The sequence below is a fragment of the Sus scrofa genome, chromosome 3 (genome assembly GCF_054392235.1).
Source record: "Sus scrofa isolate SSC_HxYL_T2T_F1_AM1 chromosome 3, Sscrofa_HxYL_maternal_Yorkshire_Landrace_v2.0, whole genome shotgun sequence".
NCBI lineage: Eukaryota > Metazoa > Chordata > Mammalia > Artiodactyla > Suidae > Sus > Sus scrofa.
The window spans coordinates 115,027,143-115,050,249 of NC_139385.1; the positions used below are offsets into that span (position 1 = coordinate 115,027,143).

A 23,107-nucleotide genomic window follows, 5' to 3' on the forward strand; every position below is an offset into this window, starting at 1 on the left:
AATATTATATTAATATATTAATGTTCACAATTATATATTAATTAAGTGAATCTTAATTTAAGCAGCTAAACATACCTAGCATTCAAATTTGTGTTTTGGATATTGCTTTACACACGCTGTATTTTCCTATGATGCTAATAATGATGAATCATTCATTCTTTACATGTTTATCAGGTACTCAGTGTCGTGACCAGATGATTTCTTTCCTGAGAGGCATGATGAAGGAAACATAAATTCTTTGGAATGCAAAGCAGAACTCAGGGGAGCCCTATCAATCTTACAGCTCTTTCCAAGACCAGGGTAAGTCAACTATGTCTAAATTATCACATGGGTTTTTTTCACTCTTTAAGAAACTGTGAGATTAGAGAGTGCTTATTGCTTAATTATTCACACCCATCTACACTTTGCTGTGCCTCAGAATTCCTCTCCAGTGTTATCATGCGAAGAGTGTGGGCTGCAGGTCCAGGTAGATCCCTTCACACCACCTCTCAGCTTAACTCCCCAGCACTTACTGGCCACCACCTCTGACCAGGTTTACTTAACTTCATCAAGACTTAATTTCCTCACCTATAAAAGGGAGATAAGAACACCTACTTCCTAGGGTAATTATAATTAAGTGAGCTAATTCATGTAAACTGCCTCAGCAAATATTCAGTGAGTTTTATGAGTTCTATTACCATCTATCAAACACTAAAGACGTATAGAACTCAGAGCTAGAAAGGCCACTGAGAGATGATTATAGTCCTACCTTCTTGTTTTATGTCTGTGGAAACTGAGGATCATAAAAACCAGCTGATTTTCCCAAGGTTGTAGGAGAAGTACAGGTAAGTTGGAGAAAAGATTTCAGTTCTGTAGCTTCCCAATCCCATTCTAGTCTTAACACTGCCTCCCTGCATTGTCTGTGCACTTCCAGCAGACAACACAGTGTATTGATGCTGTCTGAACATCTTGAGGTTTGTGTTTATTTACTAGCAATACATTTTGAAATATATTTCCTTCATAAATGTGCTGCTGTGGCTTTTCACTTCCTTGGTACTCAGATCTAAGTCCTCATATTAACTCTCAAACAGCACTTTGAGAAGAAAGGGAGCTAAAAGACGAAACAATAGCGATGTGAGAAGTGGAAAAAGGGACTGGAGGCAAGAAGTCGGAAAACTTATTTGGTTAAATATTACTTAACCTGGCCAACAGGAGCCTCTGGTCTCTCCTGCTGCCTCACAAGCCCGATGCAGGGCCACTCTCCTCCATGCTTCAGTCACCTTGGCACTCTTCCAGGCTGCAAAGCAGTGTGGGGCTCAGCCCTCCTGAGGGTTTTGCATTGTGATGCCTTCTACCCGTGAAGGTTTTCCCCTTCCTCTTCACCCAGCTAAGTCCTGCTCATTTCAGGTCGAAGCTTAGAGGCCTTATGTATTTATTTAATGTCTGATTTCATGCAAGATGTCAACTCCAGGAGCACAGGAACTCTCTCTCTTGTTTTCCACTCTCTCCCCAGAACTACTCAGTGCCCAGCTCATGTGGCACACTTAAAAAGTATTAGATGAATTCATCAAATATGGAATCAACAGATGAACTATCTTTCTAAAACTAATTTCACTTAGACTATGTTTACATAATAATAAAGTAAAATGGGCATATTTGCCACCATAGATATCAAATTAATTGAATGAATAGAAATTATAAAGGCAGGAAAGATAGGTGTCTGCCTGCTGCAAAGGGCCAAGAAGAGCTGTAGTTCAATGTTGGTGGGCTTCTGTTCTTTTTGAATTTCTGAAAGTTGATGCTTGTGACAACTTAGAGTTGGATTAGCCCAGGGCAGTCACTGTGACAATTGAGAACTATTGTGTCAAAGGCTGTTTGACCAGGGGCTCCTTTTCTATTTGCTATCCACTTCTCCATCCCTGAGCCTACCTGGTCACTGTGGTCCTTCACTCCATGTGGTCCCCAGTGAAAGGAAATCAAGCTGGTGTTTAAGTGGGTGATTTACGGAGGCTTGAAAGAATTCATAGGAGATTTAAGAAAAAACAGAAACAGATAACCCTCCAGTATCTCTACCTATAACATGGATGAAACATAGTTGAGAAATAGCACCAAAAAATGCTTAATGGGGAGTTCCCATTGTAATGAACCCAACTAGTATCCATGAGGATGTGGATTCTATCCCTGGCCTTGCTCAACGGGTTAAGGATCCAGCATTGCCTTGAGCTGTGGTATAATTCCATTCGTGGCTCAGATCTGGCATTGGTGTGGCTGTGGTGTAGGCCAGCAACTGCAGCTGTGATTTGACCCTTCGCCTGGGAACTTCTATATGCTGTGGGTGCAGCCCTAAGAAAACAAACAGAAAAAGTTTAATGGATGAATAAAGGGTAAATTTATCAGACAGACCAGTTGGAGCTCCTAAATACAGAGACTTACCTGAATTGATCCTTAACCTCCTGGGCTCATCCATTTAATTAACATACTTCAGTAAAGAGCCCTCCCTCTCCTTGCCTCCCTGGGAATAAAGATGCCCCTGTGAAATCAGAGATTAAAAGCTTCCCAATCAGTGAAGGATAGAGAAGGGGAAACAGTCACACTCAGTTAACTGCTTTAGCCTTTCTGTTCAATAAAGCCCTGAATGGAGAAGCATTTGATTTTTCCAACCTAAACAGCATCCATTTAATTTTTTTGGAGGCTGACTCAGAACTCAATAAATATAAACAATCTATGTGGACTTGAGAGGAAGAAGTGAGAGGGAAAACCTCAGAAGAAAGTGTGGACTGGGCATAAAGACAGTAAATGAATGAGCCAAAACTGTGTTTAGCCCAATGTTAAATGTCAGCCCCCGATTATTCTAGGTTTATTTCAATTAAAAGACACGTAGACAATTTTCTATTGGTAAGACATTCTCAGAAGAATGAGTGTCTATTACAGCCCCTGCCTTGTCTTTCCATCCAGGCAGAAAGGACAATAAGTCTGCTTTGGGTGACAAGAATCTTTCAGCTAAAAAAGTGTGAACCAGATATCCCACAGCATCTCCTCTGGACTACTCACAGGGTGCCAGGCCAATGAGGGGTTTGATTACATAATCTGTAGAGCTGGCCCAGCTTGCAGAGAGATTTGAGGTCCCAAAACATTGGATTAAAGGGAGACCAGAAGCACAGCCAATTCAATTCCAGTTATCATCCCATATGAGCATCTCCCAGACAGCACCTGTTGTCTACTGCAAATTCAACCCAGCCAGCATTTACTGAACTTCCTCTGTGTTGGATGCCACTAATACTACAAATGTAGTTGTGGAACAATTGGGAACAGAATATAAAGTTTAGATAAAGTTCTGTCTTTAAATGCTAGCAGCCCTCTATCTAAAAACAAAGTAGTAGTGGCTTTAGAAACAGCAATTTATGGTCAAAGTCTAGCTCCCCGGAGTTCCCATTGTGGTGCAGTGGAAATGAATCCGACTAGTATCCATGAGGATGCAGGTTCGATCCCTGGCCTCATTCAGTGGATCAGGGATCCAGCATTGCCATGAGCTGTGGTGTAAGTTGCAGACATGACTCAGATCCCACATTGCTGTGGCTGTGCTGTAGGCTGGCAGCTGTAGCTCTGATCTGACCCCTAGCCTAGAAACTTCCATATGCCATGGGTACGGCTCTAAAAAGAAAAAAAAAAAAAAATTCCAGCTCCCTCACTTACTAGCTTTAACTAGGAAAAGTTTTCTAATCTGTATAATGGATATCATAGTACTTACCTGCCTAATGGTAGAAACTCAAAAATGGCACGTTTTCTTTCTCCCTCTACCACCAACACCCAGCCTACTATTGGCCCCCATCCCTGCCTTACACTCTCCATTGCTTCTTCATGATTCATAAGAATCATAGTGATAGAGGGGTAGATGGCTAAAGACTTTCAGAACCCTGAAGAGGGGAACTCTAAAGAATTTTAGAATATATGTGGCTCCAGCAGAAGAATGTGAAATGCTGATGAGAGCTGTAATTGTCTGCCAGAGCTACCCTGGATAAGGACTCCTAGGTGAGGTCAACTCTCCTGTATGAGGTTCCTCTGCTCAAAAAATCTGCCCTTCCAGGAGTTCCCGTTGTGGCACAGTGGTTAATGAATCCGACTAGGAACCATGAGCTTGCAGGTTCAATCCCTGGCCTTGCTCAGTGGGTTAAGGATCCGGCATTGCCATGAGCTGTGGTGTACGTCGCAGATGCGGCTCGGATCCCGAGTTGCTGTGGCTGTGGTGTAGGCCAGCTCCGATTCGACCCCTAACCTGGGAACCTCCATATGCCCTGGGAGCGGCCCTAGAAAAAGCAAAGACAAAAAAAAAAAAAAAATTCTGCCCTTCCACCCTCAATATGACTTGAAATTTTCTACTTCACCTTATAATAAAGGAAAATTCTACCATTTAAAATACATTGAGTCTTGGCTTTATAATAGAGAAAGTTTAGAAACAACCTATCTAGTAATAAAGGGATAGTTAAATTAAGGAAAGATGAGAGCTCTTTAAATTGCTGCTGTAGGGATTCCCATTGTGGCTTAGCAGGTTAAGAACCCAACATAGTCTTCGTGAGTATGCAGGTTGAATCCCTGGCCTTGCTCAGTGGGTTAAGGATCCAGTGTTGCCTCAGGCTGCAGCGTCACTGTGGCTGTGGTGTAGGCTGACAGCTGCAGCTGCAATTTGACCCCTAGCCTGGGAACTTCCATATGCTGTAGGCGTAGCCATGAAAAGGAAAAAAAAAAAATGCTACCATGATCGAGCTTAAGTTTCCTCCTGTGTAAATTGGGGATGACCATACCCTCCTCACAGGGACACTGTGAGGTTCAAGTGAGATGCTGATCTATAGAATCTTGGTACCCAGATGCCAGTGCCTCTGATATACACCTGTGGGCCCACATGGTAATCTAATAACTTATATTACTTCTATGGAAAAACTGTTTACAGGTTTCAAATAAGCAAATTGGAACACAACCATAAACTAGGATTGAACAGTTTTTACATATTGGATCCCACTGGAAGAGTCACACCTTTATTTCAAAGCAAAGAAAATGGATTTCACAATCAATGCTTCCCTTACCACACCTCACCTTTCGGCAGACCAGTGTACCAAGGGCACACCTCACATGATTAAAATAGCTAAATGCCACAAAAAGCAGGAAGGCATATGTTTTAGTGTGGATTAACTCCCAGCTTCCCAGGCTGCAAACTGTACTGGCCACCTGGAAGACTTTACAAAAGCCTGGAGAGTAAGGGGTGGGGGAGGGGACCAGAAATCAGGAATTGTCATGGCTGATTTTATCATTTGTTTCTGCATTTCCACCATTGGAAAGGATATAGTTTCCCAATAGAACAATAATCAGAAGCATTTTAAATATAAAAGGGATTTGTGCTTTAAAAGACCTTTCTCAAAAGTTAAATTCTCATTGGTATTTTACCTTGTAAGAATACAGCACCTTCTCCCACCCAAAATACAGCCTGCCTGCAAATGATCCCTTCCTAGCAGCTTCTTCAAACACTCCTCACCTCATTCATTCCCATCCATTTCCACGTATCATAAAGACACATTTGCCTTGGCTCCACATTATGGTAGTCAATGCCCCTTCCCAATTTCTGGCCAGGAAGCAGAAGTTTTAAATCCGTAACTATATTCCTCAATGGATGTTACTCCCACTGAACCCCCATGGAAAGCTCTTCTTACCATGAAGTTATTATTGAGTTGACTATCCTCATCCTCACCAGGTTCTCTATGGCTAGTGGTGTCCACGTGTAAGTGGGGCATGTTATAGCCCTTGAATGGTGAAACTAAAAGTATTACTCATAGGACTGAAGGGGCGATTCATGTACATATGCTTGTGCCTGGGCGGTGGAGCATGGGGCTTTGAGAGGGCCTGTACGTTCACAGGGTGCTCAGTATTTCAAACCTCTGAGTTGATACTGACATTCTGTAACCATTCAAAAGATCTTTTAAACAATATGATCAGTGTTTATATCCCTGCTGCTTTTTGCTTTGCTGCTTTATTTAGTATCTTTGAAAGTATACCATTTTACTCCAGTACCATTAACTTTTGCTTAAGTCCCTAGCAATTACAGGATTTCAAAACTGTTACACAAGAAAGGGAATAATTGCGAAGCTATTTACTGCACGCAGAGGCAACTTGCAGATCATTTTTATCCTAAATTCCATATGTGAAATTTCCACCTACTACTCGATACATTTCCCTGACGATTGCATTTTACTCTCTTTGAAGAAAAAGAAAATGTTAAAGTAAAGCTGGTCTCCATTTACGCGCCTTCGTTCAGAGCTGATCTGCTGAAAAATCTAAAACAGACCAACACTAGTCCGTGCTGACTGCCTGGAAACTTCAGCCTTGGGAGGGCTTCCTTGGATGTCGGGGCGAGGCAGCAGCGGGCACACCTCCCGGCGCGCCCGGCTCCCTGGCGGCGGGGAGCTCGGAGTCCGCGCGCCTCTCAGCTCCCGAGTGGGCGGCGAACCGGCGATGCGCCCTCACCTCCCTGCTCCGCCGCAGAAAGCGAGTCACGCTTCCTGTGTCTATTAGTACCCGCAGCAGACCGCAGCGGAGGGGAGGCCGGTGACATCACCCAGCTCCCGTGGCGTACCCAAAGCAGCCCGGCGGCCAGCGAGGAACATTGGCGAGGACGCAGAACCCCGACCTCTCGGGGCTCCGGAAGGGAGGACCTCGGCTCTGCCTTGCCTCCCATCTTGTCTAGACTGGGGCTCTGGGTCCCGCACCCAGCAAGAGCCACCCAGGTACAATCGCGCAGCAGCAACCCCTCACCTTCTCCTGGGTCCATGCTGCCGCGCTCCGACTGACCCCCTGAGCCGCCAGGGACAGGGTGGCCACCAGCAGCAGCAGGTGGAGAGTGCCCACGAAGCGCCGGTCCCCACTGCCTGTCATCTCTCCAGGACTGTCCCGACGCGGGTTCCCAGAGCCGCCGGCGGTCACGAGCCCGGGAACGCGCGTCCTTCGCCTTCCCCCCCTCTCCACCCTTGGGTCGATAGCTCCCGCCTCCCCATCGCCTCCCGGTCGCCTCCCCACTGCGCTACGCAGGCCAAGGCCGCTTCTCTCCAACCCCCACCTTCCACCTTAGCAACCCAGAGGCTGGGCTGTCCTGGGAGGCACAGGCTTCCGAATCCATGGGAACAGAGACGGCCACTTCCTTGTCTAGGAGAGGAAGAAAGGAAGGAGGGAAGAGACGTGGAAGAAGCTTTTTTTTTTTTTTTAAATCTCCATTGCCTGGGGGTGACTGAGAATACAAAGGGAAGGGAGAGGGTTTCTCAGACCCTGTGAGGTTAGGAAGTGTTTTCCCACGGCTCATTAAGAAGGGATGGACAGGGATCTACATTTACTGAATACTTATGTGCCAGTCACTGTCCTAGGTGCTTTTACGATTTTCCCTTACTTAATCTTCATAACCATGTGAGGTAGGTATTAATTCCATTTTACAGATGAGGAAACAAAGCTTGAACTGGAACCGTCAAACATCCTTTATAACAGCCCATCGTATCTCTCTCTCTCTCTCTCTCTCTCTCTCTCTCACACACACACACACACACACACACACACAAATACTTAGCTTGCCTTATAGGAGACAGACCATCGTACTCCCAGACTGAGAAGTATAATTGAGGTAAATTATCTGAAATAAATGAGATAATGTTCACAGTGGCTGTTGAGGCAGCCATCTCCTCCAATCCATACCCTACAAAAGGAAAGCCTAAATACAATGTACTTATTTACTTCGTAACATCAAAAATCACTTACCAAGATAATCCTAGAAACAAGCACTATCTCAGTTTTGTCTGCAGGTTTCTGGTCTAAGTTGTCAGGCAATTACTTCATCATCCTCTTTTCCTTCCAAAATGAGGATTAGGGCATGGGCTGCTCTGAGTCATCTCCTAGTAACTTTTAGATCCCAGAAAAAAAAATATATCAAAATAATGACATTGACACAGACCTACTTCCCAAAGAGCAAAGGTCTGAAGGTAATGGAGTCCGCCAGAAGGCTCACCCACTCTACTCTGTCTTCTTAGGCTTGGCTATAAGAGTGAGTTTGAAAAGGGAAAGGGTTGACCTGGAGATACACCGTCTGCCCTCCTCTGGAGCTACAGGAGAAGACAGGATGGAAATTCCTACTTTCCTGATGTTCAGAATTACTAATCCTATTCGTGTCTCAGAGTTTAGAGTAGCAATTCAAATCTTCAGGTGCAAACAAAATTAAATAGCTTCTTTAGTACATCCATGGACAGTGCTTCTGATAATCAGACCACCTCAGAATACTGGTATACATTCAGAACAAAACTACTGTCACATCTCCCAATACATTTTTTACACTCTTGCTGCTTAGACCAACCTTGAAATAGTGGGTTTCCTAGGTAGCTGGATAAGAAACATGATTATTTTTCTTACCCTATTGCCTTTTTATCTTTCCACAACAAGATTTCTATAAGAAAGGCTTGGTGGAAAAAATAGCAAACCTATATGAAACAAAATGCTAAAGATAATATGCTAAGTATAAGCAATTCAAAATAGGAAGTACAAAAATGCTGGAGTTTAACTGCTAATACATAATTTTGATGATTAGTTTCCATTGCCTAGAGTGCTCCAGTTTTCTCTAGTTTGGGTTATATTTAAGTCAGTAAGATGCTGTTGCAGTTTGGGCTCTACAGGAAGTAGACTCTGAGACAGAGCTTAGCATTCAGGATGTGTATTAGGGAGTGCCCCTGGGACAAACCCCTGTGGGAGGGAGAGGGAGGAACTGGACTGGGCAGAGGCAAGAGTCAGCAGGGAAGTGCCACTCCCCCCACCCCCCACCCAGTTTCATCCCAACCCATTGAGAGCCCTGGAGCTGAAATCTGCCTGTCAGAGTTGTCCCATAGTGAACAAAAATGGCTGGATCTTTATACCCTCACCTCAGTGGGGTGACTTTCCTACTAGCAGCTCTCTGCAGCCAAAGAAGCTGACAGCTAGAGGCTGTCTGCCAATAATACTCCAAGAACTATAGCAGTCTGCAGGAAATCTGAACAGTACATCTCTATATCCACCACTAATGCTTCCAAATAATATATCTTGTACAAATCTAAAACATTTTGCATAGTAAGTGAAACTGATTTTAGTAAATCATTCTTTACACATGCAGTCTTTTCTGTCAGCTTTCCATAAGTCTACAAATTCAATGTAGCTCTCTATGTGTCCCTTCCTACTTTATTTGTATCTTTTCTTATGCCTTTTACCACAAATCTCCATTTTTTTCTTTTCTTCATTCATTCTTCTTTTCTCTCCTCCTTCATTCTGGAAACTTCCAGAAATCCCTTCTATCTGCTATTGTTTTCCTTACTGCAACTTTTCCTGTCTTCAGACTCTCTCTATGGAAGATAACCCATGACTATTACATTTAACAGTTTCAGGCCCTGTTTTTCATCATGGAAAAAATTATTTATGTATGCAGTGATAGCATTAGTCACAAATGAAGTGGTTATCATCTTCATTATGGTATAGATTCTATACTGTAATTTGAAGCACATTAAGGACTCAACTGCTAAAAAGTACTTACCCAGGCAGTTTTGGTGACGGGATTTTCATACACCTAGTCTCACTTTTAAAGTGGCACTATTCGACTAAAGCAGTAATGACCAGAAAGTTGTATTAAAACAACAGTTCTCAAGATGTGATCCAAGGACCCCTGGGAATTCCCCAAGACCCTTTTGGATATCTAGATGGACAAATCAATTTTTATAATAATATAAAAGCAAGGTTTACTTTTTACTCTATTAACTTTTCACTGATGTTGCAAAAGCAATGGTGGGTAAAACTTCTGGCATCTCAGCACTTTATCAAGACAGAATACAAAATTGTACTATTAAAACAAAACTATACCTGTAGCCATTGTATTCTTCACTGCCCTCCACAGTGAAAAAAGAAAAAGACAGACAAAAGAAAAAAATATAAGACCCATCTCACTTAAGAATATTACTGATTAAACAATAAAAAATATTGTTGTTATTAAATCTCACATGAGCTTTATTGAGATAGACTACATAAAATTGTACATATTTAAGGTATATAAATTTGATGAGTTTTAACATGTATACACCCGTGAAAGCATCATTATAATCAAGAGAATAAACATATCCATCTTGGAGTTCTCATTGTGGCTCAGCGGGTTAGCAACCCAACACAGGGTTCATGAGTGTGCAGGTTTGATCCCTGGCCTCACTAAGGATCTGGCCTTGCTGCAAGGTATAGCATAGGTCAAAGATGCCACTTGGATCTGACTTGTAGTGGCTGTGGCATAGGCCTAGGGACTTCCAAATGCCACAGTTTAAAAAAAAAAAGGAAAAAAAATATATCCGTCTTTACCATGGGTTATTTAAATTGTTATTCAGTTTCCAAATAGTTAAAGATTTTTCCTTATATCTTTTGTTACTGATTTCAGATTTAATTCCATCATGGTTAGAGAGTACAGTTTATATAGTTGAATCCTTTAAATTTTTTGAGAACTATTTTTAGCCCAGGATATAATTATCTTGGTAAATGTTCTGACATGAAAAGAATGTGTACTCTACTGTTATTGGGTAGAGTGTTCTGTAAATGTCAATTGGTTTTAAGAAGTTGATAATTTTTCCTAAATCTTCCATATAATAATTGATTTTTTTTCTACCTATTTTGTTGATTACTAAGAGAATGGTATTGAAATCTCTATAATTGTAGGTTTGCCTACTTCTTTCAGTTCTATTAATTTTTTTTTTTTTTTTTTTTTTGCTTTTTTTTAGGGCCGCACCTGCAGCATGTGGACGAGGGGTCAAATTGGAGCTGTAGCTGCCAGCCTACACCACAGCTCCCAGTAACACCAGAACCTCAACCCATTGAGCAAGGCCAGGGATTGAACCCACATCCTCATGGATACTAGTCAGGTTCATTACCACTGAGCCATGACAGGAATTCCCATATTAATTTTTGTATCTATCATGTGTTTCTGAGCATTCTTAGTAAGTGCATAAATGTTTAAGACTGTAACATCTTTTTGACAAATTTACTCCTTCATCATTGTGAAATGACCCATTTACCACTTCCTTCCTTTGTGTAGATGCATATGTTCATCTGGTATCATTTCCTTCCGCATAAAGTATGTCCTTCAACATTTCTTGTAGTGCTAGTATGTTGGTGATTTCTGTATGCTGAAAATAAATTTTTATTTTGACTTTGTTTTTGAAAGATTTTTTTTTTTAGTATGGAATTCTATGTTGACAGATTTTTTTTCTTTCAGTACTTTAAAGATGGTGCTCAAATGTCTTCTTGCTTGCTTTGTTTCTCATGAGAAATCAGCTGTCATCCTAATCTTTGTTCCTCTGCATGTAATGTGACTTAGTCTTAAGATTTTCTCTTTACCACAGTTTTTAAACAATTTGATTATGATATGCCTTGATGGAATTTTCTTTATGTTCTTATGCTTGGAGTTCGTAGAGTTTCTTGAATCAGTGAGTTTTTAAATCTTCATCAAATTTAGAAAACTTTTAGCCTTTATTTCTTCAAGTATTTTTATGTCACCTCCACTTTTGAGGACTCCAACAACATATATATTGAGTTGTGTGAAGTTTTCCAACAGTTCACCAGTACTGTTTTTTTGTTTGTTTGTCTATTTTATTTGTGTTATTTTTATTCCTATGGCTTCAAATTCACTAATCTTTTTCTTTGAAATGGCTAACCTATTGTTAATTGCATTCTGTGTACTCTTCATTTCAGACATTGCTTTTTCCCTTCTCTAGATGTTTGCTTTAGATTTTTTTCTTCATACGATCCATATATCTCCTTACTGTGTTCAACTTTTCACCTACCTTCTCAAACATACAGGGTATAGTTATGAGCAGCGTTTTAATGTCCTTGTCTGCTAATTTATCATGTATCATCTCTGTGTCTGTTTCTATTGATTGTTTTTTCTCTTCATTATGGGTTCTTACTTCTTTGCATGCCTAGTAATTGTTTTAGATAACAAATGTTGTGAATTTTACTTTTTTGGGTGCTGGGAATATTTGAAGCCCTTTAAATATTTTTGAGTTTGGTACTAAGGCACAGCTGAGTTGGAAACAGTTTGATCCTCTGGAAGCTTGCTTTCAAGTTTTCTTAGACTGGAGCAGAGCACCTCTAGTCCAGGCATAATGTGACACTTTACTGAAGCAACATCCAGCTCTCTGGATATTCTACTTTTTAACTTGTATTTTGAGGTTCTTTTTATTTTGATTGGTGTAAACACAAAATATGCCTGAACATACCTGTGCTCTGGAGTTTGTTATACCTGCTTCTTTTCAGTAGTTCTTCTCAGTAGTTTCAGTAGTTCTCTCCCCCACCTTGGGTAGTTTCCTCACATGCATGTGCTGATCTGTCCTCAGCTGAAGACTTATGGAGGAACCTTTACTGATCCCCGAAGCACTCTCTCCTTGAAACTTCCTCTGTCTCCTCCATTACTCAGCAAATTCCAGCCACCCAACGTTCCTATGTTCTCAGCTCTTTTTATCTCATAACAACTGCCTGGCTCTGTTTGGATTCCTACAACCCAGGAAATCTCTCAAGACAGCAAGCTGGGCAAAGCATCCAGCTCATCTCATTTGTTTTCCTTCTCTTATGACCTTCCTGTAATGTGTGTTCTCCAATATTTCAGCATCTTTTTTGTTTGCTTTTTTTTTTCCCTCAGTTTTTTAGGGCAACACTCACGGCATATGGAAGTTCCCAGGCTAGGGGTCAAATGAGAGCTGCAACTGCCGGCCTACACCACAGCCACAGCAACGTGGGATCCAAGCCACATCTGCCACCTATTCCACAGCTCATGGCAATGCCAGATCCTTAACCCACTGAGTGAGGCCAGGAATCGAACCCATGTCCTCAGGAATATTAGCCAGATTCATTACCACCGAGCCACAACTGGAATACCCAGCATCATTGTTTGATATATGTTTTTGGAGATAAAAAGATAAATCCAGTCTCTGTTATTCCACTTTGACTGGAAGCAGAAGTTGCTAATCATGAATCTTTTTACATTCTGCATGGCAAAGTGAGAGATATAAAGTACTTCTGCTGTATACTAAAGGACAAGTGTTGTCTCAAGGAAAAGCACTTGTCTATTTGTTTGAGATACGAGATGAGGTATCTGCTTTTTTCATAAAATCCTATTTTTATTTGAAAGAATTTGACTGATATCCTATGATTATTCAGACTTGGATATTTGGCAAACATTTGTTTAAAAGTATACCTATGCCTTCAAGACAATAACCAACAGTATTTGTTGTCAAAGATAAAACTGAATCTTTCAAGTGAAAATCAGAACTTTTAAAAACTTATATCTGCTAACATAAGCTTGACAGTTTTATGATAGGTAATAACTTTTCTGATAAAGTCAGTTATTTTAACAAATGTGATTTTTAAAATGATTTATAATGAAATATTCAACTTTTGGAATATCTGTATAACTCAGTGAACTGATATTTTCCAAATGCTCCATGCTCAATCACAGAGAAAAGATTGATTCAAGATATAAGAGAGACCAATGGACTTTAATGTAATTGAGTAAAAATATTTATTTATATGGTTTCAGACTCTGCATTACTGATAACTTTACCACATTATCAACTGTCATGTTTTATTTTAATAACAAAGATGATTATCCATAATAGTCTGAAGAGGCTATGAAAATACCTCTTCCTACTACGTGTTTGTGTGAGGCTATGAAAATACCTTTTCCTACTACGTGTTTGTGTGAGGCTACATTTTATTCATATACTTCCATCAAAATAACATGTCACAGCAGATTAAATGCATAAACAAATACAGTTATTTTCCAATAACTTAGACATTAAAGAAACTTTTTTTTTAAAAAATGATTTTTATTTTTTCCAGTATAGTGGTTTACAGTGTTCTATCAATTTTCTACAGTACAGCAAAGAGACCCAGGCACTCATACACATATACATTCTTTTTCTCATATTATCTTCCATTATCCTCCATCATAAGTGCTTAGATATAGTTCCCAGTGCTATACAGCAGGATCTCATTGCTTATCCATTCCAAAGGCAATAGTTTGCATCTATTAACCCCAGATTCCCAGTCCATCCCACTCCCTCCCCCTCCTCCTTGGCAACCACAAGTCTGTTCTCCAAGTCCATGAGTAAAGAAACTTCTTTAAATGTTAAAAAATGCCAGTCTTCTCATAAAATTCTTATTTTAGAAAATGTAAATTTTTTTCATAAAAATGTGTTCATCTTGTAATGCTTTTGTTGTTTTAAATCAAACTCATAATTATTTACAAAATGCCTGTTTTAATTTTCAATCAATAAATATTAATAGAAATAATTCACATAAACAAAAGCTGCCAGATTGCCCTCCATAATTTTAACTAATGTAAAGGAATAAAACATTTGATAACTGCTGTGTTAAAGCTATTTTACCGAGGAGAAATAAAACAATAAGCCAATGGTTTTAACTTTTGCTACATATTGGAATCATCTGAAAAAGTTTTTTTCCTTTTTAAAGAAAATGCCTGGGTGTCACCCCTAGAGAATCTAATATGATTAGTGTGATGTATGGCCCAGACATCAAATTTCTTTAAAACTCCCCAGGTGATTCTAACAGAGCTGAGAACCACTGCATTTATCACACACTCTGAGAAATACATAGCAGAAACCACAGAGAATATAGTGGTTTACAGTTTCTATCAATTTTCATTATATCCCTGCCCCAGTCTGTCCACCACTGCTTTCAATAATGAAATAAAAAATTAAAATGTTTGCTTCTACAGTACAGAGTCAAACTTGTGCTGTTCCCTAGAAATCTTAGGAATCCAGATTTCCTGTAAATCTTCCCAGCTCTTTTTAACAGATCAGAGGTCAAGTCAAGGTGGTAAGGAAAGTTAGGGGGGAAAAAAATCTCCTTTCCTCTGATTTTCTTTTTTTTTTTTTTTTTTTTTTGTCTTTTGTCTTTTGTTGTTGTTGCTGCTATTTCTTGGGCCGCTCCCACGGCATATGGAGGTTCCCAGGCTAGGGGTTGAATCGGAGCTGTAGCCACCGGCCTATGCCAGAGCCACAGCAACGCGGGATCCGAGCCGCATCTGCAACCTACACCACAGCTCACGGCAACGCCGGATCGTTAACCCACTGAGCAAGGGCAGGGACCGAACCCGCAACCTCATGGTTCCTAGTCGGATTCGTTAACCACTGCGCCACGACGGGAACTCCTTCCTCTGATTTTCTAGCCCTCTCCCTTTCCAGCCCTTTAGAATAACAGTTCACTCACTCTCCTCTCAAAGAAGGGAAGGAGAACATTCCCCAAAAGCCCTTATTTCTTTCACCAATACTAATCTTGGCCACAAACAAAATTCCTTTCACTCCTTTACTAATTTTGTCCTGCCTTTTTTTTTTTTTTTTTTTTTTTAAACCAGTTTTTCTCTTTGGGCTCTGAAAACCAAAAGTCTTCAAGATGATCTAAAGGAATGAATCTCTAGTAAGGAATTTTAATCCATTCAAGGAGATGATGAGGGCAGAGTGAAACAAAAGGTGAAGTACCGAAGAGAAACTTCATTTCTTTACAGCTTACGGAATAGAAAGGTCTGATCTATACAATACCAGTATTAACTGGATATGTAATATGAAGGTTCAATCAACTGATTGTTATGGTGTGTGCATATACATATGGTGTGTACATTTTTACTTTTTATTCAAAAATTTTTGTATAGGAGTTCCCTTATGGTGCAGTAGCTTAAGAATCCAGTATTTCATTACAGTGGTTCAGGTTGCTGCTGTGGTGCAGATTTGATCCCTGGCCTGGGAACTTCCACATGCCAGGGTGCAGACAAAAAAAAAAAAAAAAATTCTGTCTGCTTATTTTTTTCCACCTTATAGGGTCAAATGGGGAAAAGGTACCAATTTCTGGAAAATATTAATGATAATACATAAAAGACAAAAAGCTCTTGGCTCAAGAACTTGTTCCCATTCAAAGTTACTAGCTATCAAAGAGGTTAAGTGTGTCAATAGTCTGTTTATAAAGATCCTCTAATTCTATAAATTCTATAAATAACAGTCTTGGTATTATTATTCTCATTGTTACTGTTAAGAATGTTAAAGCGCAGGGAGGTTAAGTAATGTGCCCAGGGCATGCAAAGCCAGCTCAGTGCAGGCAATGTCTTTTATTCTAACCTATAGGCTTTTCCAGTTTCAAAGGAGAAAATTTAAGCAACTAATAAAATCTGATTTTGAATATGCTGAGGTAAGCTTTTATTGAGTGCAAACCAGAAACCTTTGAAATTATTTTATTTCCAAATTTTAAGCAGAATACTCATTTAATATTGTTTTTGTACTCATTTTGTATTTTTTCTCCTTTAATCAGACATCTAATAAAGTATGTATTAAAAGCAGAAAAGTGGATTTTCACAAAAAAATTACTAAAATGTAAATTAATATAATCTACAGTCAGGACTGAAGCACTTGGTTGTCTTTTGTTTTAGCATCATTTATGGACTTTCCAAGATATTACATTCTACTTATCTATGTTTTAATAATATGAAATTGTGAGGTTCTTCTACTGATCAGGCTACACAGATCATAATCAGATTTAACTACAAAAGCACGCTTTTTAAATCTTGTAATCTTGAAGCAGTGTTGTGATTGTTAATTAGGCCCTTTCTGACTTTTCCTGAAAGAATACTCGTTTGAAGAGTATTTTCAACTCATACCAAAAAAAAAGCTTGTTTTTAAGATTCAGGCCCAACAGTTGCAAATGAAAGAGGAAGAAAGGCTCTAAAAATCTCTTTCCACAGCATTCAAAAATAGAGCATTAAGAAAGCAAATAAAAATGACACAAATTCACAAAAAACAACAGCAGTCATGTAAAAATACTAGCTGACTATGCCACACATAGTTACAAAGAGTAATTTTAGAAAGTTGCAACATAATACCATAACCCAAATTCTGCCTTAAACCACATATATTCCTATATATATCTTTATTTCTGCCTGAATTTATGATAGGATGAATATATATTTGTTTTATTTATATATCTGAAAATATTAACAAAATATTTTGAGTGTTTTAGTAATTCTAAAATAGTACAGATCATGGTCATAAAAAAAACCTTTTCAATCCTGTTGTTTACATATACTCCACTGTTCAGACTGTAATGAATTAGATGAACCAATTCACCTTCAATTTTAATGTTTGAAAAAGCATTTCAACAGAGTTCATTATCAGCACCAGGCCAAGAATACACCTAAATTTCCCTTTAAAATGAGCTTAAATTATTCAGCATACAATTTTAGTAAAACTAATCCCCTTCTGTCACTGACCAAACCTTGATCTTTTGTGGTTCTCACTCAGAAATTCACATATATCTATTATGGTTAACACTAAAATTTAAATCTAGAGATCTGTAAGAAAAAAAAAAAAAGATTAAATAATTGCCTTTCATAATATAGTTGTTTAGTCCTCAAAGAAAATCCTTCTAATAGTCCAAGGTTATATATGTATTACAAACTAAGAAGAAACAAAGTTGTAATTACAGAACGTGAGCTGGGAGGAAATTTCGCAAGCAAAGGAAGTGGCCATAGGAGAACTATGCATCTTCATTCTCATCTGAGTCAAAATGGTCCCCTTCTTGCAATTCTACTCTTAGAATGCAGAAAATGAACACCAATCAAAAAACAAGTTAATGGCTCAGATGGGAAACCCATGGTATTCAGGACCATGCAATATATATATAGAATATAGTAAAAAGTATTATTCAGGATGTTTAGAGATTGAAAGTATGAGAGAAGAATGATATAGTAGCTAGATAATAGCCTGGTCACAAACATCTCTGTGTGCTAGTGTTTCATATCTTTATTAAGTTATTTGCATTACATAATGCTATTATAGCACACACATACATCTTTAGCATAAGCTTTGATAACATAATCCTTAAAAGAGCAGGGACCTGGCAGCATACTAAGTTCTCAAGAAAATATTGCAGGTCTGAAAACAAATACCTTATGATTATTCCAAGTAGTACCTGCCAGAAATATGAAGAAATATGTGACTCATCACAGTACGTAATAGTACAGCCTAACCAATAACAGCAGACCATTAACCCCTTAACCATCATATCATTTGCAAATATTTTCTTCCATTCAGTATGTTGTCTTTTCATTTTGTCAGTGGTTTCCTTGAGATCCTTCTTTCAATTCTTTTGGGTATATGCCCAGAAGTGGAATTGCTGGATCATAAGGTAATTTCATTTCTTTTTTTTTTTTTTTTTCTTTTAGGGCTGCACCTGCAGCATATAGAAATTCCCAGGGTAGGGGTTGAATTGGAACTGCAGCTGAGGCCTACACCATAGGCACAGCAACACCAGATCAGAGTGGCATCAATGACCTACATCACAGTTTGTGGCAACACTGGATCCTTAACTCACTGAGTAACGCTGGTAATCGAACCCGCATCCTTGTGGATACTAGTTGGGTTCTTAACCTGCTGAGGCATAATGGGAACTCCAGGATGGACTTTCTTTGTCCTTATATGATTAATGAAAAGTGCAGAGTCTCTGGAATCAGACCTAGAACCCTCTTCCCTCAGGATCAGAGGAGCACAATAAATATAATTCCTGTCCCTGGTCTTCCCACAGGGTAATTTTATCCCTTCTCATATTTTTTTTCTCCACACTATGCAATGACTCCCAAATCTCTAGTATTCAACCATGTCCATGGAGCACTAAGACTGTGCAAGGCCCTTTGCAAGAAATATAGGGAATTAGGTATGACCCTTTTCACAAGGAGTTTACAGTTTACTAAAAGGGAGCCATTAAGTGTCACAGGTGCTATGAAAGGAACATGTCTGGAGCATCAAGAAAGAAATAGGTTTCCTGAAGTAGAAAGGAAACGCATCACAGAAGAGAGCTTGAACTGAATGAGTTTTGGAATTGTTTACCAGGAATAAAGGGAGGAGACAGGTATTACTTGAACAGAAGCACACTGGGGAACTGCCAGCAGTCCACCACTGCTAAAGGTGCTAGGTAAGCAAGAAATGAAGAGTAGTAAAAAGAGAAAACAGGAGAAGGTACATTATATGCCCATGCTCAGAAGTCTACACAGTAAAGACATTGGATACCTATGGAAGAATTTTAAGCTCAAGAAATCATATGATCAATTCTGCAGTTTAAAACCATCACTCTGGGCATTCCCATCGTGGCTCATTGGTTAATGAATCCAACTAGGAACCATGAGGTTGCGGGTTTGATCCCTGGCCTTGCTCAGTAGCTTAAGGATCCGGCGTTGTCATGAGCTGTGGTGTGGGTTGCAGAAGTGGCTTGGATCCAGCATTTCTGTAACTGTGGTGTAGTCTGGCAGCTACAGCTCCATTTGGACCCCTAGCCTGGGAACCTCCCTATGCCGCAGGTGCAGCCCTAGAAAAGACAAAAAAAAAAAAAAGCTATCACTCTGATTGCAGAGTGGTTAGTGGATTAAATAAGACAAGATTCAAGAAGAGAAATCTCTTAGATGTATTCATTTTGGTAGATCAGGTGAGAGCTAATGAAGGCCTGAACTGAGACAGCAGTCTTGGAAAAGAAGAAAGGGCACACAACACAGAGATGTGATGGTATGAAATTGATGGGACTTGGTCACTCATTGGATCTGGGGAACAGGGAAAGGAGTTTAGGTGACCAAGAAGTTTCTGTCTTGGATGACCAAACAGATGGTAGTACTATGCACTAAAGAATGGAAATATAGGCAGAGAAAAAGATTTCAAGGAAAAGATGAGTTCATTTAGGGACACTTTGAATTTGTGGTCTCTCTGTGGAAATTTCAGGTAGTTACAGAAACAGATCAAGGCTAGAGATACAGATTTGTAAGACAAAAGCTTGAAGCCCCCAATAACAAATGCAGCAGGTTCTCTGCCAGTGTCCCCTCTGCACCCACCATTCTGTGCCTACCTGCCCAGGGGCTTCCAAAGGCAAGTACCTATGACTCCACTGAAGTGGGTAGCAACTGCTAACAGGTATGAAGTTTCTTTTTGGGATGATGAAATATTCCAAAATTGGTGTGATGTTGTGTACTTTGTGAATATACTAAGACCAGTAGATTGTACACTTTTACAAGGGTAAATCTTGGGAGTTCTTTTGTGGCTCAGCGGGTTAAAGGATCCAGTGTTGTCACTGCTGTGGCTCTGGTTATAGCTGTGGGGCAGGTTTGATTCCTGGCCCAGGAACTTCCATATGCCATGACCAAAAAGTAAAATAAAATAAATAAAAAGTGAATCTTATGAATTATATCTCAATTTCTTTAAAAATGTGTGAGAAAAAAAATTCTGTGGCTCAGCTTAACTGGACTATTTGGTCCACAAATATGCCCTGTGTTTTCACACCTATGTGCCTTAACTCCTGTTACTTCTACCTAAAATTTTCTTTTTCCCCCATTCCTCTCGCCCTATGTTTCCAAATCCCACTCTTTCTTCAAAGACCAGCTAAAATCCTCTTTTCCTGTGCATTTAGCCTCCCCATGTCAGAAGTATATCTTGTACTTTCCTGAAATCTACTTATTTTACCTCCTATTTATGTATTTTTTTTTTACTTTCTTCTCTGTATAATAGATTGTCACATATTTTACTTAATAAACTTTAGGTTCTTGAGAACCAGAGTTGCTTCATCTATAGAGATCAAATGCCTCACACATAGTAGCCTTTCAAAAATGCTTATTAAATCAATACATCAAATGTTTATTAAATCAGTACATCAATACATCAACACTTCAGCTGAACGTTTACTACATCATCATCATTTAAGTCAGTATGATACAATTCAAAGTCTAGGGTTATATAATTAGAATTCTTTCCAGAGAGACTTGAGATTTTGAAATTTGAGATGCCATGCTCAGAGTACAAATTATAGTAAAATGATTTAGTATGTTAAAACCAGCAAACATAAAGCTATTCAGTGATTTTATCCTGCACTGGAACACATGAAGGTATTAGTGAAGAAAATACTGCAGTGATGGTTTCTGGTCAATTGAAGATCTGTGCAGTAGGATCTTCCTTTGATGAAGTAGAAAGGAATTCATTCTGTAGCCATAGGGATTTCTGTTCCTTTAAAACTATTGCTATTTTTATGGCCACACCCGTGGCATATGGAAGTCCCCAGCCCAGGGATTGAATCCAAGCCTCAGTTATGACCTATGCTACAGTGACAGCAACACTGGATCCTTAACCTGCTATGCCAGGCCAAGTACCAAGCCACTGCTGTCGGATACTTAACTCACCATGCCACAGCAGGAACTCCTATTATTATTCTAAATTTTCCTCCAAACTCAAGCTTAGCAACTTTTCTTTCCCTGTGCTGTCAGAACAGGGGGAGACGTGGAGATGTAAAAAGCTCTAACTCTGTAACATGAATTATAATAGCTAATATTTATTGAGCATTGGCCATGTGAATTTTTAAAAGTGTTTTCTGTGTGTTAGCTGATTTAGTCTTTATACAAATCATGGGGTAAGGAGTACTACCATCCAATTTAACTGATGATGATGAGACTGAAGCACACAGAGGTTAACTTCCTGTGGTCATATAGTTTGATAAATGGTAGACTCATGGTGTATCCTCAGACAGACTACCTTTAATGCCTATTACACGTATAGAGCATTAGATGCATTTTTTTTTCATTTAATTCTCACGATAACCCTATAGGATGAGTATTTATCTTCCCTTATTTCATAGGTAAAGAAACCGACTCTTAGTGAGATTAAGTAGCATGCAGTTGCTAAATGGCAGAGCCTCGGTTGGACTCTGTCTCAAAGTTTTATTCCAGCCCTTTCCCTCCACTTGACTCCTCAGGGCCAGGGCAGCTTCCAGACTGTGAGGGATGGAGCCCACTTCCTTAAGGCTGCTGCTCTGCTCATTGCTGGTGTGAAAATTAAGTTTAATTCTGGCTCCCTATCCAGGTCTTTAGCACCTTTATTCTCTTTCTCAGTTGGCTTTTAAAATATATTGTAAACAGAGATGGCCAACAAACACATGAAAAAATGCTCAACATCACTGATTATAAGAGAAATGCAAATCAAAACTACCATAAGATATCACCTCACACCAGTCAGAATGGCCATCATTAATAAATCCACAAATAACAAGTGCTGGAGGGGCTGTGGAGAAAAGGGAACCCTCCTGCACTGCTGGTGGGAATGTAAACTGGTACAGCCACTATGGAGAACAGTTTGGAGATACCTTAGAAATCTATACATAGAACTTCCATATGACCCTGCAATCCCACTCTTGGGCATCTATCCGGACAAAACTCTACTTAAAAGAGACACGTGCACCCGCATGTTCACTGCAGCACTATTCACAATAGCCAGGACATGGAAACAACCCAAATGTCCATCCACAGATGATTGGATTTGGAAGAGGTGGTATATATACACAATGGAATACTACTCAGCCATCAAAAAGGATGATAACATAATGCCATTTGCAGCAACATGGATGGAACTAGAGAATCTCATCCTGAGTGAAATGAGCCAGAAAGACAAAGACAAATACCATATGATATCACTTATAACTGGAATCTAATATCCAGCACAAATGAACATCTCCTCAGAAAAGAAAATCATGGACTTGGAGAAGAGACTTGTGGCTGCCTGATGGGAGGGGGAGGGAGTGGGCGGGATCGGGAGCTTGGGCTTATCAGACACAACTTAGAATAGATTTACAAGGAGATCCTGCTGAATAGCATTGAGAACTTTGTCTAGATACTCATGTTGCAACAGAACAAAGGGTGGGGGAAAAAATATAATTGCAATGTATACATGTAAGGATAACCTGACCCCCTTGCTGTACAGTGGGAAAATTAAAAAAAAATATATTGTAAACAGTTTACAGTATTTCAAAAGAGAGGTTTTAAATTAATACTAAATTATAATGAAATCCAGAAGAACATTTGTGCTTTATCGCTTCTTTCTTGGGGAAACATGTTTTACAACCACAAAGATAAACAGGAATTATTGTGGATGAGCAGGGTAATTGGTTTTTTATTGCAACTTACTCAACATTCACTTTTAAGGATACCATGTGAAATCCTAGGTAGAATATAGGCAATAACCTCTCCTTTTAGTTA

General features: G+C 39.5%; 1 protein-coding gene and 1 long non-coding RNA gene across 4 annotated transcripts in view; one reads left to right on the forward strand and one right to left on the reverse strand.

Annotated features, from left to right (window-relative positions):
• Positions 1-6,957, reverse strand: part of QPCT (glutaminyl-peptide cyclotransferase) — a 28,111-nt gene extending 21,154 nt beyond the window's left edge. For all 3 annotated transcript variants that reach the window (XR_014842232.1, XR_014842233.1, XM_003481245.5), the window contains exon 1: positions 6,778-6,957. Coding sequence is in view for 1 of the 3 variants with exons in the window: in XM_003481245.5 (XP_003481293.2) it covers positions 6,778-6,897 (120 nt within the window). In the remaining 2 variants the exon portion in view is untranslated. The remainder of the gene's footprint in view (positions 1-6,777) is intronic.
• The window catches only part of LOC102161945 (uncharacterized), a 169,277-nt gene extending 158,933 nt beyond the window's left edge, over positions 1-10,344 (forward strand). The window contains exons 3-4 of the long non-coding RNA XR_014842243.1: positions 175-300; positions 6,229-10,344. This is a non-coding gene — a long non-coding RNA (uncharacterized LOC102161945). The remainder of the gene's footprint in view (positions 1-174; positions 301-6,228) is intronic.
• Positions 10,345-23,107: the final 12,763 nt, after the last annotated feature.